Genomic DNA, 15,999 nt, shown 5'->3' on the forward strand with positions numbered 1-15,999 from the left:
GCCCGGCCCAAGTCTTGAAAGAAACTTCTGGATGCCTGGGTTTACCCAGATGGAGGTTTCCAATAGGCAATTAGGTACACAAGTCTGTCTCTCCCCAGGTGCGAAACCTCGAGCAACCACCATTCTGTTGACTTCTCGTCCCGCCCCCTTGGGCTTCAGAAATAATGCTCAGCTGGTGATTGGCTTTCCCTTGGCGACACCGCTGCCTGATGGGCTTGGCCTCGCTTTCACCCCTCCTCTGACACGAGCCTCTCGAGCTTCCGGGCCGGCTGCTCGGTGATTGGCCGAAGCTGTGAGTGGACGGCCGCGGACTGGCTGCGCTCATCGGCGGGCTGAGCAACTGGAGCGAGGGGAGCCGCTGTACTAAGATGGCGGCTGTTGAGGGCCCTGTGGGCGACGGCGACCTGTGGCAGACCTGGCTTCCTAACCATGTCGTGTTTTTGCGGCTTCGGGAGGGACTGAAAAACCAGAGCCCAGCCGAAGTTGAGAAACCAGCTTCTTCGTCATTACCTTCATCGCCGCCGTCGCAGTTGCTGACGAGAAACATGGTCTTTGGCCTCGGCGGAGAGCTCTTCCTGTGGGACGGAGAAGACAGCTCTTTTTTAGTCGTTCGCCTTCGGGGCCCCAGCGGCGGCGGTGAAGAGCCCGCCCTGTCCCAGTACCAGGTACTGCCGAGCTGTTCTTGGAAGTGACCCTCACTGGGATCTGAAGTAGTTTTTTTTGTCGTTCCTTTCATGTCGTGGCAGGCGTTCCAGCGGATTGACTCCGACACTGCCAGTCGCGGTCGCGGGGCTAAGGATCTCTAGATGCTTACGGCCTGGGACTCTGCGAGCAGGGAAAGGGCCATGGAATAATTAGTAAAATACTAGTGATGCAATTGAATGCCCTGGCGAAAAACCAAGCAAGCTAAAGGGGCTGAGAACGAGTGGGCAGAGTTACTATTTTTAGTTTGGTCGGGAGAAACCTATTTCATGATTTGACGCTCATAATACGTATAAATCGTAACTTTCTCTTGTGTTGTGCACAGCAAGTCAGATAGTAGATTTCAAAGCACCACGTTTCGTGCTTGACATGGAGGAGGAAGTCTTTGTTAATTCTGCGCCTCCCCCGCCAGTCTGCTTTAGAAAATAAAGCCATACCCAAAATTGGGATTTTTGTGAAAGTGGGTGTGATCCAAAAAGTATTACAGACTTGCTGTGATCAAATATTGGTTTATGGAAATGTTTATTTGTAATACATAGATTCTCCTCCTTTAAAGATTGTAAAGAGCTTGGTACCCAGTCTAAGGTATGACATCTGTTGTGAACCCGGTCCAATTCTTGCTACCGAGAAGTGATTTAATTTTAATAAGATGCTAGCAATGCTTCTGCAGTTTTGAAAATAGGACAAGAGTCTGCAGTCTTATATAAAATTTCAGTTGAAATAGGGCAGGAGACTGCAGTCTTACTATAAAATTTCAGTTAAAAATAATTATCAAGGCCAGGCACGGTGGCTCACGCCTGTAATCCCAGCACTTTGGGAGGCCGAGGTGGGTAGATCACCTGAAGTTAGGAGGAGTTCGAGACCAGCCTGGCCAACGTGCTGAAACCCTGTCTCTACTAAAAACACAAAAGTTAACCAGGTGTGGTGGCGCACACTTGTAATCCCAGCTCCTCAGGAGGCGGAGACAGGAGAATCCCTTGAACCTGGGAGACGGAGGTTGCAATGAGTGGAGGTCTTGTCACTGCACTCCAGCCTGGGCGACAGAGCAAGAATCTTTCCAAAATGATAGTAATAATTACCAAATGTTCAGCACACAGTATTCTAATAATATCCTATACTGCTTTGTAGCATTTGACACAATCATAATTATTTGTAATTATTATTTTTGTTGTTGTTGTTAAAAACAGTCTCGCTCTGTTGCCCAGGCTGGAGTGCAGTGGTACAATCTCTGCTCACTGCAACTACCACCTCCTGGATTCAAGCGATTCTTCTGCCTCAGCCTCTCAAGTAGCCTGGATTATAGGCCTCGGCACCATACCCATCTGCTTTTTGTATTTTTAGTAGAGACGGGGTTTCGCCATGTTCATCAGGCTGATCTGGAACTACTGGCCTCAGGTGATCCACTGGCCTCATCTTCCCAAAGTGCTGGGATTCCAGCCTTGAGCCATGGCACTCTGCCTCTGTCTTCTTTTCTAGACTGTAAGCCCAAGGCAAGGGCTGGGTCTGCTCTTCTCATTTTTAAAAAATTTATTTTTTATTTTTGAGTCTTTCTATGTTGCCCAGGCTGGAGTGCAGTGGTGTGATCACGGCTCACTGCAGCCTCTACTGCCAGAGGTCAAGTGATCCTCCCACCTCAGCCTCCGGAGTAGCTGGAACTGTAGGCAAATGCCACCACGCTTGGCAATTTATTCATTTTTGTATGTCCAGCATACAAAGATGCTGGAGTGCCCAGAATTTATAAGCTCTCAGTAAATACTGGTGACTATCTCAATAGCATTCACTCCTCCAGAAATCTCAAAACCTTAGGGATGAGGAAGAAAGCAGCTTATTATGAGTTGTAACTTTGGATGTTCAAGCATGAGTAATCTGGGAATGGTAGCTCTAGCCTATAATCTGAGCACTTTAGGAGGCCAAGGCTGAGGTGGGTGAATCTTGTGAGCACAGGAACAGGTGTTCGAGCCTAGCATGGGCAACTTGATGAAACTCCCATCTCTACAAAAAAACAAAACACCTTTTTAATTAGCTGGGAGTGTTGGCACATGCCTGTAGTCGCAGCTCCTCAGGAGGCTGAGGTGGGAGGAACATCTGAGCCCTCAAAGGCTGCAGTGGGCTGCCACTGCACTCCAGCCTGGGCACAGATCAAAATTCTGTCCCCTCCCAAAAAAAAAGCCTGAGTAGTGACTTTAAAAACAACAACAGCAGACTAAATAGTATGATTATCACAAATGAACTAAAGTGATTGAATTGTATACGTAGCAAAAGAAAGGTGGCATCTGTTTGGTGTGAGTTTGACTAGAAAAATAGAAAGGAGAATGGGTGTTGAATATAGGGAAAGAAGGAAAAATGAGGAAAAACAATTTGGTTAGAATCAGCAAAGGCCAACTAAAAAACAAAACCAGGCTTACAGACATCAGCAGTTGAAAAACAAGAGCATTTCAAGAAGACAAACAATTGTACAAGGACACAGAGGCATGGCAAAGCAGGATACTATCCCAGAAATACAAATTATTCTGTTTGGAATGTGAAGTACAAGCAGGGGAGTGGTAGGGTGGAGCTTGATCATAAGTGTAAGGTTAGCTGAGAGAAAGGAGAATAAACCCAAAGTCAGGCAAGCAAGTTTTATTAATCTGCTGGGCTTCCCCAGAGAAAGGAGGATAGACTGAAAGACAAGCAAGTTTTATTAACCTGCCAGGCTGCCCCTTAACAATCAGAGGAGGCATCCCAGAGCTTATAAAACCAGGGGTTTGTATGGGATGAGAGGGGCCTAAGGGAGTTTCAGGCCTCAGATAATCTAATCTATCAGCTTGTAATAGGCACAGAGATAGTTTGTGACAAACTTACATCATCCTATGACTTTTGTTCTGTGGCAGTGGTTTTGAAAAAACAGGATTTTACAAATATGGATAACAAACATTTATTTACTCTGTCCTCCCCCAAGTTGACCAGATGGCTGTAATCAAGCTTTGCTTAATTGTAGCACCTAGATAGAAGTTAAGGAATGCAGCTGCAGAGCAGTCAGATTAGGAGTGGGGTCAGCTTGCTCAGAGGGGGTTTTCTGAGGCAGCTTGACCCTAACAATAAGATAGAACATTATGTGTAATAGTCTCTATTTATCAAGGTAAGGAAATCTGATGCATATTACCTAACATTCCAATCTAAATGATTAAAAATATTTCATGACTGGGCAAGGTGGCTCACACCTGTAATCCCAGCACTTTGGGAGGCCAAGGCGGGCCGATCACCTGAGGTCTGGAGTTGGAGACCATTCTGGCCAACATGATGAAACCCCATCTATGCTAAAAATGCAAAAATTAGCTGGTGGTGCATTCCTGTAGTCCCAGCTACTCAGGAGACTGAGGCAGAAGAATCCCTTGAACCCAGGAGGTGGAGGTTGCAGTGAGTTAAGATCGCGCCACTGTATGCCAGTCTGGAAGAAAAAAAAAAAAAAAGAGCTCAGTCTCAAAAAAAAAAAGCTAATGGTACAAGTGTGAGTACTTATCTAGAGTTTTATTATCCTATAATTGTATTAAAGTATTACTGTGATTTCAAGTAACTTCCATCTATATTTATATTAAAATTAACTATATTGACTGGTTTGCTTTAATTTTCAGAGATTGCTTTGCATGAATCCGCCCCTGTTTGAAATCTATCAAGTCTTGTTAAGTCCAACACAACATCATGTAGCACTTATAGGAATAAAAGGACTTATGGTACTAGAATTACCTAAAAGATGGGGGAAGAATTCTGAATTTGAAGGTGGAAAATCAACAGTGAATTGTAGGTAAGTTGTATAATATTTATCTGTATTTTTTTATGATATATACAGAAAATTGTTCAAGACCAGTGATTCTTAAAGCATGTTTAGTATACTACTCTTGAAACATTAGAGCACTCCTCATGGTCTGCAGACTAGCTTCTTATGTTATCAGTGTTTATAGTATGTGTGTGATTGTACTTTTATTCTGCCTTAATTATCACATTGCTGTCTCTTTGGGGGCTAAACCATTCTTTTAATTAGGTAGAAGTAAGATTTTGTAAATGTAGTTACTACCTGTCAGCCAGAAATTTGCCGTAAGTTTATCTAAGTGTGTATGTATATGTGTGTGTATATATATATATAGATATATAGAATTTCTTTCTTTTTTCTTTTTGAGATGGAGGCTTGCTCTGTCACCCAGGCTGGAGTTCAGTGGCTCAGTGGCACAATCTCAGTTCACTGAAGCCTCCACCTCCTAGGTTCAAGCGATTCTCATGCCTCAGCCTCCCGAGTAACTGGGATTACAGGCGAGCACTACCATGCCCAGCTAATTTTTTTATTTTCAGTAGAGACGGAGTTTCACCATGTTGGCCAGGCTGGTCTTGAACTCCTGACCTCAAATGATCTACCTAACTCAGCCTCCCAGAGTGATAGGATTACAGGCATGAGCCACCGTGCCTGGCCTATTTTTACATAATTTATTTTTCAACAAATCCAAAAAAGTGAGTCTGAAAGATCTGTTGAAAAGAGTACAGTTGCTTTTCAACTTATGATTGGGTTATGTCCCAATAAACCCAGTGTACATTGAAAATGCATTTATTATTGACAACACAGCAGATGATCCCTGATTTAGGATAGTTCGATTTAGTATTTTTCAACATTATGATGGGTAACCCCATCATAAGTCATAAGGAGCTCCTTGATTTATGATGGGGTTATGTCCTGATGAACCCATTGTAAAGTTGGGGATCATCTGTATAAGGTAGAAACCTACTTTAGCTCCACAACTTATAAGTTGAATCCTCTTAAACTTTTTATTTTCTAAATCTCTGTTTCCTCATTTTAAAAATAGGATTGATAATCTCTGCCATTGTAATTTCCTTATAGAGTTAGTGAAAGGATCAAATAAGATACTGTATCTGAAAACACTTGTACTGTATGAAATATGTATCAAAAATCCTAAGTCAAACCATCCTAAAATGTATGTATATATATAAAATATACTATAATTTGAGGCTGGACGTGGTGGCTCACACCTGTAATCTCAGCACTTTGCAAGGCCAAGGCAAGGTGGGTGGATTCCCTGTGCTCAGGAGTTTGAGACCATCCTGGGCAACATTGGGAAACCCCATCTCTACTAAAATACAAAAAATAGCTGGGCGTGGTGGCACGCACCTATACGCAGGAGGCTGAGGCAGGAGAATCGCTTGAACCCAGGAAGTGGAGGTTTCAGTGAGCCAAGATCACACCATTGCACTCCAGCCTAGGCAACGAGTGAAACTCCGTCTCAAAAAAAAAAAAAAAAAAAAAAAAAGAAGTTCCTTTAGAAGATTTTTCATCCAAGTTGTACAAAATGTTTTGGAAAATTATTATCTTCATTTTAGTACTACTCCAATTGCTGAGAGATTTTTCACCAGTTCTACCTCTCTGACTCTAAAGCATGCTGCATGGTATCCTAGTGAAATACTGGATCCCCACATAGTGCTGTTAACATCAGACAACGTAATAAGGTAAATTTTCTTCTTCTCTCTCTTGTAGCCTTCTGAGTGGGAAAGCTCTGTTCCTGTTTGCCAATTAACAACTCAACATAGAATGAAATGAGTCATTGAGTCAGTGCTTTTATTTGATGGCTGTTGTAACCCATTCTCAAGCATAAGAATTGCTTAACTGGCCTTACATGACTTAATTACTGCTATTTCTTCTCAACTAGTGTTCTTGCCTCCAAGTATCTCCTAGTTTAATCCATTAGAATAATCTTTCCACAACTCTTTTCATTATGTCACCCTTTTGGTGATAATGTAGCATAAAGGAAAGAGAATATAAATATAAATTGAGAGATCTGAATTATTGTCCCACCCTCTCTTCTGTTATCTTTGAGATCTTGAACTTCTTTTTAGGGGTGGGGACTCAATTTCCAATCTTTTAAGTTGAGCAGATTGATTCAATAGTTTTTAAAGCCCCTTCCACACTTTGCACTCTGTGATTAAATGCCCTAATCCTATGTAGATTTCTATATTATCAATGAACTTTCTAGATTGGCCTTATGTAAAAAGTTATTGGGAGGACTCAGCAAAGGTACAGATACCTCCAGTTTTTTCTTTTTTTTTTTTTCCACCACCCTACCCCCAGTTTTATTTTTCTTAATCACTGCTTTTAACTGTGCTCTACTAAATCTTCCTTCACTGCTGAATGGCTGACCCCTTAATGGTATCTTACACAGATCCCCATAGCTTTCTGGTTACTTCTAGTTATGAAAACAGTGTGTCCAATTTAAAACTCTTGATCATGGCCAGTTGCAGTGGCTCACACCTATAATCCCAGAATTTTGGGAGGCTGAGGTGGGAGGATTACTTGAGCCTCTGAGTTCAAGACCCAATCTGGGCAACACAGTGAGATCCTGTCTCTACAAAAAATTAGCTGGGCATAATGGCATGTGCCAGTAGTCCCAGCTACTCAGGAGACTGAGGTAGGAGGATTGCTTGAGCCCAGGAGTTTGAGGCTGCAGTGAGCCATGACTGCATCACTGCACTCCAGCCTGGGTGACCCTGTCTAAAGAAAATAAAAATTTCAAAAGCTATTTGATCTCAAATCTATTTCACAACTATGTCCTGGTTCTTTTGTAGGTCAGACCTGTGTTTTGTGGGATCAGAAGTGATCAGAGAATGTGCGGTCTATTCTTTCATTCTTCCTCCTATCCTAGCACTTTGGGGTATGGGGTGAAGTGTAAGGAATAGGGTTGCCTCCTCCTTCCTTCAAATCTACCTCCTTCAGTGTGGGGTAGGGGAGTGGGATAGGTGAGGTAGAGATCTTACCTAACTGGTAGCCTGTGAGTGATGGGGAAGTATGCCTGATTTTGTTTTAATCTAGTTGCATCTGTCACTAATGAACTCTATTAATGTGGTAGTAGTCTCTGCATAGATGGGGGGTGTGTGTGTGTGTTTATGTTGGAGAGCAGTGTTTAATTTCCAGCTCTCCCCGTCACTGAGGAGCTCTGGCTCCCATTGGCCCCTGTCAGTTCTTTGTGCCCTGAATCATTTCTCAGGATGGGGTACAGTATACCCCATCTGCAGGGTTCCAAGACCTCCCAGTGAATGCCTGAAACTGTAGATAGTATTCAGTGTGATGTGTACATTGCTATGTTTTTCGATCTAATAACTGAGACAGCTACTAAGTGACTAAGGGCTGTTTATCTAGGAAGTGGCATCAGTCTCCCTTATTACTGGTACCTCTACATCTGGCTATTTCCTAGAGCCTTCTCTGCCCACTCATTTGGCTTTGGAGTTCAGGGCAGAGAAAGAGGGGAGGGAAAATCTTCCCATTACAAACATTATACTGTACTCCTAAGGACTCTTTGACATCCTCTCTTCATAGTCTTCCTTTTATATACTATGATGGAAATGGAGATGGTGGGAAGATAGCATAGGTAGAGTTCTTTTTTTTTTTTTTTTTTTTTTGGGACGGAGTTTCGCTCTTGTTACCCAGGCTGGAGTGCAATGGCGCCATCTCAGCTCACCGCAACCTCCGCCTCCTGGGTTCAGGCAATTCTCCTGCCTCAGCCTCCTGAGTAGCTGGGATTACAGGCACGCGCGACCATGCCCAGCTAATTTTTTGTATTTTTTTAGTAGAGACGGGGTTTCACCGTGTTGACCAGGATGGTCTCGATCTCTTGACCTCGCGATCCACCCGCCTCGGCCTCCCAAAGTGCTGGGATTACAGGCTTGAGCCACCGCGCCCGGCTAGCATAGGTAGAGTTCTTAAACCCCAAAGGAAGTATCTGGCCCCAGATACTGAAGGTTGTTTTTTAAAATATGTGGTACTTAACACTTCTGTTTTCCTAAACTTTGGAGCTTTTTGGCAATTTCAGAGCAAAAGAAAATTTTCACTGAATGCCTTGTAGCACTTACTTTTTCTTTCACTGTTCCCCAGTACAATATTATTGTCTAGTATTTATGTGTATTTTGAAGTTAGGAATGCTTATAGGAACCTAGGAAGACCATAATAAATGTGTACTCAAATGGATCAAATTATCATTAAAAACATTTACTAAATGCTTATGTGGCATTTTACTGATATTGGAAGAAACCAAGTTTAAAAATTCTTAGTGGCATCAGACAAAATAAGTAACTAATATAAAAAGACTTCATAAGAGACACTAGATTTCTAAAATGACATTGCTGGCCTTTTGAAAATTCTTTCACTTTTGCACAATAGCCATGTATGCTGTGAAATATAGGTTACTTTACACTTGAACTTAGCCAAAAGGCTGAGAAGCGATGAAATATACATTACTTTAAATTAAAATAATGTGGGCTAAAAAAAATTCAGTATTGTACTTTCCTTTGAGAAAAAAGAGATGACATCATATTGGATCTTTTTTTTTTTTTTTGAAATGGAATCTCACTCTGTTGCCCAGGCTGGATTGCAGTGGCATGATCTCAGCTCAGTGCAACCTCCGCCTCCCAGGTTCAAGAGATTCTCCTGCCTCAGCCTCCCTAGTAGCTGGGATTACAGGTGCGCGCCATGATGCCCAAATAATTTTTGTATTTTTAGTAGAGATAGCGTTTCACTGTGTTGGCCAGACTGGTCACAAATTCCTGACCTCAAGTTATCCGCCCACCTCGGCTTACCAAAGTGCTAGGATTACAGGTGTGAGCCACCACACCCGGGCAATATTGGGTCTTACATAAATAGATTTTCAGGCTAAATATCACTCACTCTGTTAGCCAGTTGGCATATAATGAATAAGATATGGTTCTTTCTCTGGTAGGATTTGGTCTTATAGGCAGAGTTAGATGTGTGTAGTTAAAGGAAAAGTGGCAAGCTTAGGGGCAGTAGATAACTAGACAAGGCAAATATAGCTATGGTCTCAGGAAGAGAGTGACAAATGTGCAATAGTATGGAATAGGCTGTTAGAGAATATTGGTAAGGATAGAGAACATTTCTTCAGGTCCCTATGGAACCTCCCTTATGTAGTTAAAGAATAAATGAAGTAGGCTACTTAGCAACAGCAAGATCTTTGCAAAGAAATAGTTGTGATAAGTGGTAGAAAAACTATTAAGTAAGAACTGACTAGATGGAGAGGAAAGTGCACTTTTGGGAAATGAAAGAGGATTTTAAGTGCTAGTTTTCTTCTCTTTTGGTTGCTAGAATTTACTCTCTGCGTGAACCCCAGACACCCACTAAGGTGATTATACTTTCAGAAGCCGAAGAGGAAAGTCTAGTACTTAATAAAGGGTAAGTTTTTATTTGAGTCATGAATGTTTTTTTAAATTAGTTTATTGGGATTATAAATGCAGTTTTAACAGATTGCAAGGTTTTTCAGAGGTGGCTAGCCTGCTTTTGGTAACGTGAGAAGTGTATTTTTAGTAGTAACAGGGTTTCGTGATGTTGACCAGGCTAGTCTAGAACTCCTGGGCCCAAGTTATCTGCCCATCTCAGCCACCCAAAGTGCTGGAATTACAGGCCTAAGCCACCATTCACTTCTGTATCACCTGTGTGATAAAGAAACTGAGATAATATCTTGCACTGATGTTTACTTTCTCTACTATATGAAATTGTGATTTCATTTTAACTGTATTTGTTAGCCTTGTATTGAACTAGAATCTTCCTGAAAAACTAATTACACTAAATTTAAAAATATAAAAACAGCATGGTTTTATGATTTGTCTTCTTGATATACATGTAATGTATATTTGCTATAGAAAATTGAGAAAAATAAAGTATTAAGAAAATGAAAATCTTTTTGTAATCTCCTATAGCCTGTCTCAATACAGCAGCCAAAGTGATCCTTTCAGTTTAATCAGATCATTCTACTTCCCTGCTCTCCACACCCCATTGATTTCCTAGAGTCCTGACCTATAAAGGGCCAACAGGTATGCCACCTGATTGCCTTTCCAGCTTGATTCCTCCCATGTTCCCTGTCTCTCTGAGCTCTGGCAACCTTGGCCTCCTTGCCATTCCACAGACATCAAACATGTTCTACCTTAGAGCCTTTGCTCTTCACCTCAACTGCTTCTTCCTTAGTGAACCACAGACTTACTTTCTTACTTCCTTCGGATCTTTGCTCAAATATCTTATCAGAGTCTTTCTCATGCCAACTAAAGTAGCACCTCCATCAATATCCTCTTACCCTACTTTGTAACATTTTCTGAGTTTATATTTCATCTTTATTTCTTCTCTTTTTGTGGTATGTCTCTTTCTAGAGGGCAGGGCATTTGTTTAATTCACTGATATATTCCCAGACCCTAGAAAAGTGTGTGGCACAGAGTAGGTGCTTTGTATGTATTGGTAGAACTTAAAGATCCTGCTGCTCGGAGACAACTGTTGACGTTTTCATGTGTTTTCCTGTTTCCTTTTTGCAGTTATGTGTGTATATGTGTTTAAACTATTTAAGATGAGAGTAGCACCAAATAATTTTATGGCCAGCTTTTTTCACTTAATTTCATGAGAATTTTTAAATGTTAACATTCTTCATAATCATTTTTTGTCTTTTCAGTCCATTAATTACAAATTCTATACATACCCACCTCCTATTAGACATTTTTTTTTTTTCTTTTTACTTTTTGTTGTTTTTGTTTTTAACAAGTTGGTTTTTACATCTGTTTCCAGAAGAGCATATACCGCATCTCTAGGCGAGACAGCAGTTGCATTTGACTTTGGGCCATTGGCAGCAGTCCCAAGGAATATATTTGGACAAAAAGGCAAAGATGAAGTAGTGGCATACCCACTGTACATCTTATATGAGAATGGAGAGACTTTCCTAACATATGTTAGTCTGTTACACAGGTAAGTTGAGGTGGTAACCCACCTGAAATGAAAACTCCGCTTGTGCTCCAGTAGAGATTGTTGACATTGGACTTGGGAGCCATGTTTTTGAGTTTGGAAGTGTTGCAGCCTTCAGATGGCTTGGCTTGCATATTTTTGAGAAAGTGTTAGTACAGATCATTTTGCCTTTGATTTCTTCATATTATTTGGGTAAGTTCTATAGAATTCTTGGATAATCACTTATGATGGGCCTGGATTTGTGTTCACAAATTCTGGTTATCTGAACAAGTGCTTATTGTTTATCTTATATGAACAAGGCACCATGGGGATGGTTATACATGGCATTCTTTATCTTATGCCCCAGTTGTGGGGAGGAAGACGTACATACATATGAAAAAATACTTATCCATACCACATTATTGGTACACAGACAGTAAGAACCCAGAGGAAAAAGAGATCATTCTGACTAGGAGGTTAAGGAAATTTTCACAGAGAAGTAGTGAGGTCATGCATGCCTTAAAGGTCTCATTCAGGATTAGATGAAGTATCAAGGAAGGGTAAGACCATTTCTATCAAGGGCAGTATAAAGTAAAGTATGTAAATAAGCAAGTGTCATTCAAGGTTGAGTTGTTAGACATTCTGGGCTAGAGCTGAGGATTCATGTAGGGAGCATTAAATGATAAAGCTAGAAGTATCTGCCCAGAGAAAATTTGCTGGCATTAAAAACACCTTGATAAAGAGTGAGTGTGGATTTTTTTTTTTTCTGTAGGAATAGGGTAGTAGGAAGCCGTGATGGTTTCTGAGCAGAAGGACAAAACAGTTGGTTAGGGAAGGGACTGGGACAGAGAGACTTTTAAAGAAGTTTTGCAAAATTGAGCTTATAGTTTATAAAACTTGGGTGGTAGTAGTACGGAGGTAAATGAAACGTAGTTAACAACAAAGGAGGGATAAATAAGACTTAGTTACTATTTGGATAAGGAGTATTCCATGAACAGAAACAGGTCAGTAAAGGCAGCTAATTGGGGGAGAAGATTTATTTTTAAATAAATCAGTATAACATAGTATTGGCCCAATAAAATGGAAATACTCCATGGACAGTTGGAAATACAGGATGATGAGAGACAATGAATTAAAATGGAGGCATGAGAATCATCCGTCATGGTGAGAGAGTCTACAGGTTAAGAATTTGGCAGAAAACTACAGAGGCATAAGGCTAAGGGCTGAGCATTAGAGTTTATTTGCTTATAAATCTACTTAATAGTACTTATTCAGGGCCCCACTATGTGGCAGAAGATGGAAATACAAGATTGAAGGCAAGGTTCCTGCTATGTGGTTTCTTACCTACCAGAAGGGCATACAACTAAACCAATAACTGTAGTACAGTGTCATGTGTGCAGGGCATCACAAGGTTCTACGAGAGTGTGATAGAGTAAATGAGTAAGCCTGCTGATCTTGGAAGACTTTGAGGAAATGCTATTACAAAAGCTTGGACTTGAAGGATTCACTAGACAAAATCGGAAATGGTTATAGGAGAGAGAAGAGAATATTCAAAAACTATAAAGATTAGAAAGATGAAAGAGCTCAACAGGTTACAGAATGGTAAGGATTCACTGTTGAGTGCATTCTCATTGACAGAAATGTTCTCTGCCTTTCACACACGATCTCTCTCAGGAGGATTTTGTGTTAACATTAATACCTTCCCTTACCCTTTCTCCTCTTACTGCTGAGCCCTCATTTGTCCAAACCATGACCTACCTAGTACCTTAGCCCAAAACCCAGAAGTTATCATTTTTTTTTTTTTTTTTTTTTTTTTTTTTTTTTTTTTTGAGACAGAGTCTTGCACTTTTACCTGGGCTGCAGTGCAATGGCGCGATCTCAGCTCACTGCAACCTCCACCTCCTGGGCTCAAGTGATTCTCCAGTAGCTGGGATTACAGGTGCCCACTACCATGCCCAGCTAATTTTTGGTATCTTTAGTAGAGATGGGGTTTCACTATTTTGGCCAGGCTGGTCTTGAACTCGTGACTTCGTGATCCACGTGCCTCAGCCTACCAGAGTGCTGGGATTACAGGTGCAAGCTTCATCCTTACATTCTATCAGTCCCGAATTTCTATTGATTTTGTGATTAAAATTTTGGGGAGGTATAAACCACACTTGTCCAACCCACAGGCTGCATGCAGCCCAGGATGGCTTGATTTGTAAAACTTTCTTAAAACATTATGAGATTTGTTTGCAATTTTCTTTCTCCCCCCCCCCCTTTTTATAAGCTCATCACCTGTTGTTAGTGTATTTTATGTGTGGCTCAAGACAATTCTTCCAATGTGGCCCAGGGAAGCCAAAAGATTGGACACCCTGATTATATACACCCTTATCTTCATTCCTTTGTCCCTGCTTCAGAACTTTATCATCTGCCTAGGTTATTAAATAGTTTCCATGAATCCCATTTTGGACCCTTCTGTGTCTTCCTAATACCAGATTGATTTATAAAGTGAAGTTCCATCACTTGATTTAAACCCGACATACTGTACCCAGCAGATAGATTTCAAATAGTTTAACATAGCATGCAAGTCTGTGTACTTCATAAGCCAGTCCTGAATGTCTGTCTAGCCATTTTGCCATTGCCTTAGACCTTGTACTTTGCCTCCCATCATACTAAGTAAGTTTCCTTCTTAGTTCCCTTGTCTTTCATGCTTCCAGGACTTTGCATAAACTGCTCTCTAGCTTGGAATGCTCAACGACCCCCTTCCCAGAAATCATTCTTTCTCTGTTTTTCTTATTTTTGATAGCTTTCTTCACTATCTTTCTATCTTTTTGTCATTTTTTTGTACACCATAAATCCTTCTGTTGTTGCACTTATCACATGGTATAGTAATTCTGGTTAAATGTCTGCCTCATCAACTAAAGCATCATTCACTGGGAGCATCATCTAGCTCTCAATTATAAGTATTTGTCTAATCAAATTTAATATGGGGCCCAAAGCCCTGAAGAGAAGTTACATCTCAGAAGAAAGGATTTGGTAGTCTGGGAATATAGATGGTAGTTAAAACCAGGCATAGTTTAATAGGCTCTCATTTATGCGTTTATTTTGAAAAAAGTCAAAACAGAACTCTGGAGAACACCAATATTTAAGAGACAGAAATTAGAACAGGACATTAGAAAAGTGTGTTTAAAGAAGTAGGAAGAGAGAACTGTAAGAAAGAACTGCTAGAGTTGTTAAGGGTATTGAGTAGCAGTAATTGTTAACCAGTGATAAATGCAGCAGAAGGTTAAGTGCCTTTTGGATTTAGTAAATCTCACAGGTGGCCTTTGCCACAGTAGCTTCAGTGGAGTGGCGAAAAGCATAAACCATAGTACATTTAGGACAAGGGTTTTCAACGTCTGTTCTATTGACATTTTGGTCTGAATTACTGTTTGTTTTAGAGGTGCTGTGGGGGAATGTTTAGGAGTCTTTAGCCTCTAACCACTAGATGCCAATACCTCCCCCCACGTTGTGACATCCAGTTGTGACACCCAGTTGTGACAAGCCAAAATGTCTTCAGACGTTGCCAGTGTCCTCTCTGGCAAAATTATCTCTGGTTGAGAAACACCAGAATGGTAGAATCTGAGTGGGAAAGCAAGAAGATGGAGTGTTGGGAGTATACTACATTTATAATGAGGGTTGATAGCTAGAGGAAAACAAAGTCAAAGAATGGCTTTAAGAGATGAGCATGGTTGTTGTCAACATTTCCCAAATATGTTTTCACTCCTTCTTTAGCCCTGGAAATATTGGAAAGCTGTTGGGTCCGTTGCCCATGCATCCTGCGGCTGAAGATAACTATGGTTATGATGCTTGTGCTATACTCTGCCTACCTTGTGTCCCCAATATCTTAGTGATTGCTACTGAATCAGGAATGCTGTATCACTGTGTTGTGCTGGAAGGGGAAGAAGAAGATGACCAAACAGTAAGTGCAGGCTACTGTGGATATGTTTTGTATCTTCAGCACCTAGTATGGTTTCTGACCCAATATTAATGCTTAATATATGAGGAGGAATTTTAGCTTATATATGGAACTTCTGATATTTTAGAAATTAAACAGTTAAAAAAAGTAGCTGAAGCATACTTAACAATCTAAGTGAAAAGAACTTAGAAGGTTGCCCAACTTACTTGGTCCACCAGTCTGCATGTTACTTTCTGATCTCCATATTGCAGTCTTCAGGACAGATACAAAGAAAGAGCCTTGGAATCACTGAATTGGCTTTTTTCACAAACATCTTCCTAAAGGAAGAGAGATGTTTTCTCTTCAGAATAACAGTGCTGTTAGGATAGAAGTGGAATTAAGAATTTGAAAGCAATGTTTAACCTCCCCCCACCTTTTTTTTTTTGTTTTTATTTTTTGAGATGGAGTTTTGCTCCTGTTGCCTAGGCTGGAGTGCAGTGGCACGATCTCAGATCACTGCAGCCTCTGTCTCCCAGGTTCAAGCAATTCTCCTGCCTCAGCCTCCTGAGTAGCTGGGATTACAGGCATCCACCACCACTGGGCCCAGCTAATTTTTTATATTTTTAATAGAGACAGGGTT

General features: G+C 41.0%; 1 protein-coding gene across 5 annotated transcripts in view; it reads left to right on the forward strand.

Annotated features, from left to right (window-relative positions):
• Positions 1-15,999, forward strand: part of NUP88 (nucleoporin 88) — a 33,234-nt gene that overhangs the window by 360 nt on the left and 16,875 nt on the right. For 2 of the 5 annotated variants that reach the window (XM_032268812.1, XM_032268810.1), the window contains exons 2-7: positions 99-665; positions 4,314-4,483; positions 6,064-6,189; positions 9,827-9,913; positions 11,288-11,464; positions 15,197-15,383. In XM_032268812.1, coding sequence (XP_032124703.1) covers positions 369-665; positions 4,314-4,483; positions 6,064-6,189; positions 9,827-9,913; positions 11,288-11,464; positions 15,197-15,383 — 1,044 coding nt within the window. In that variant the 5' untranslated portion in view covers positions 99-368. The remainder of the gene's footprint in view (positions 1-98; positions 666-4,313; positions 4,484-6,063; positions 6,190-9,826; positions 9,914-11,287; positions 11,465-15,196; positions 15,384-15,999) is intronic. The other 3 variants (XM_032268811.1, XM_032268813.1, XM_032268814.1) reach the window with 3 other exon arrangements.

The sequence above is a fragment of the Sapajus apella genome, unplaced genomic scaffold (genome assembly GCF_009761245.1).
Source record: "Sapajus apella isolate SASKATOON/1434 unplaced genomic scaffold, GSC_monkey_1.0 scaffold186, whole genome shotgun sequence".
NCBI lineage: Eukaryota > Metazoa > Chordata > Mammalia > Primates > Cebidae > Sapajus > Sapajus apella.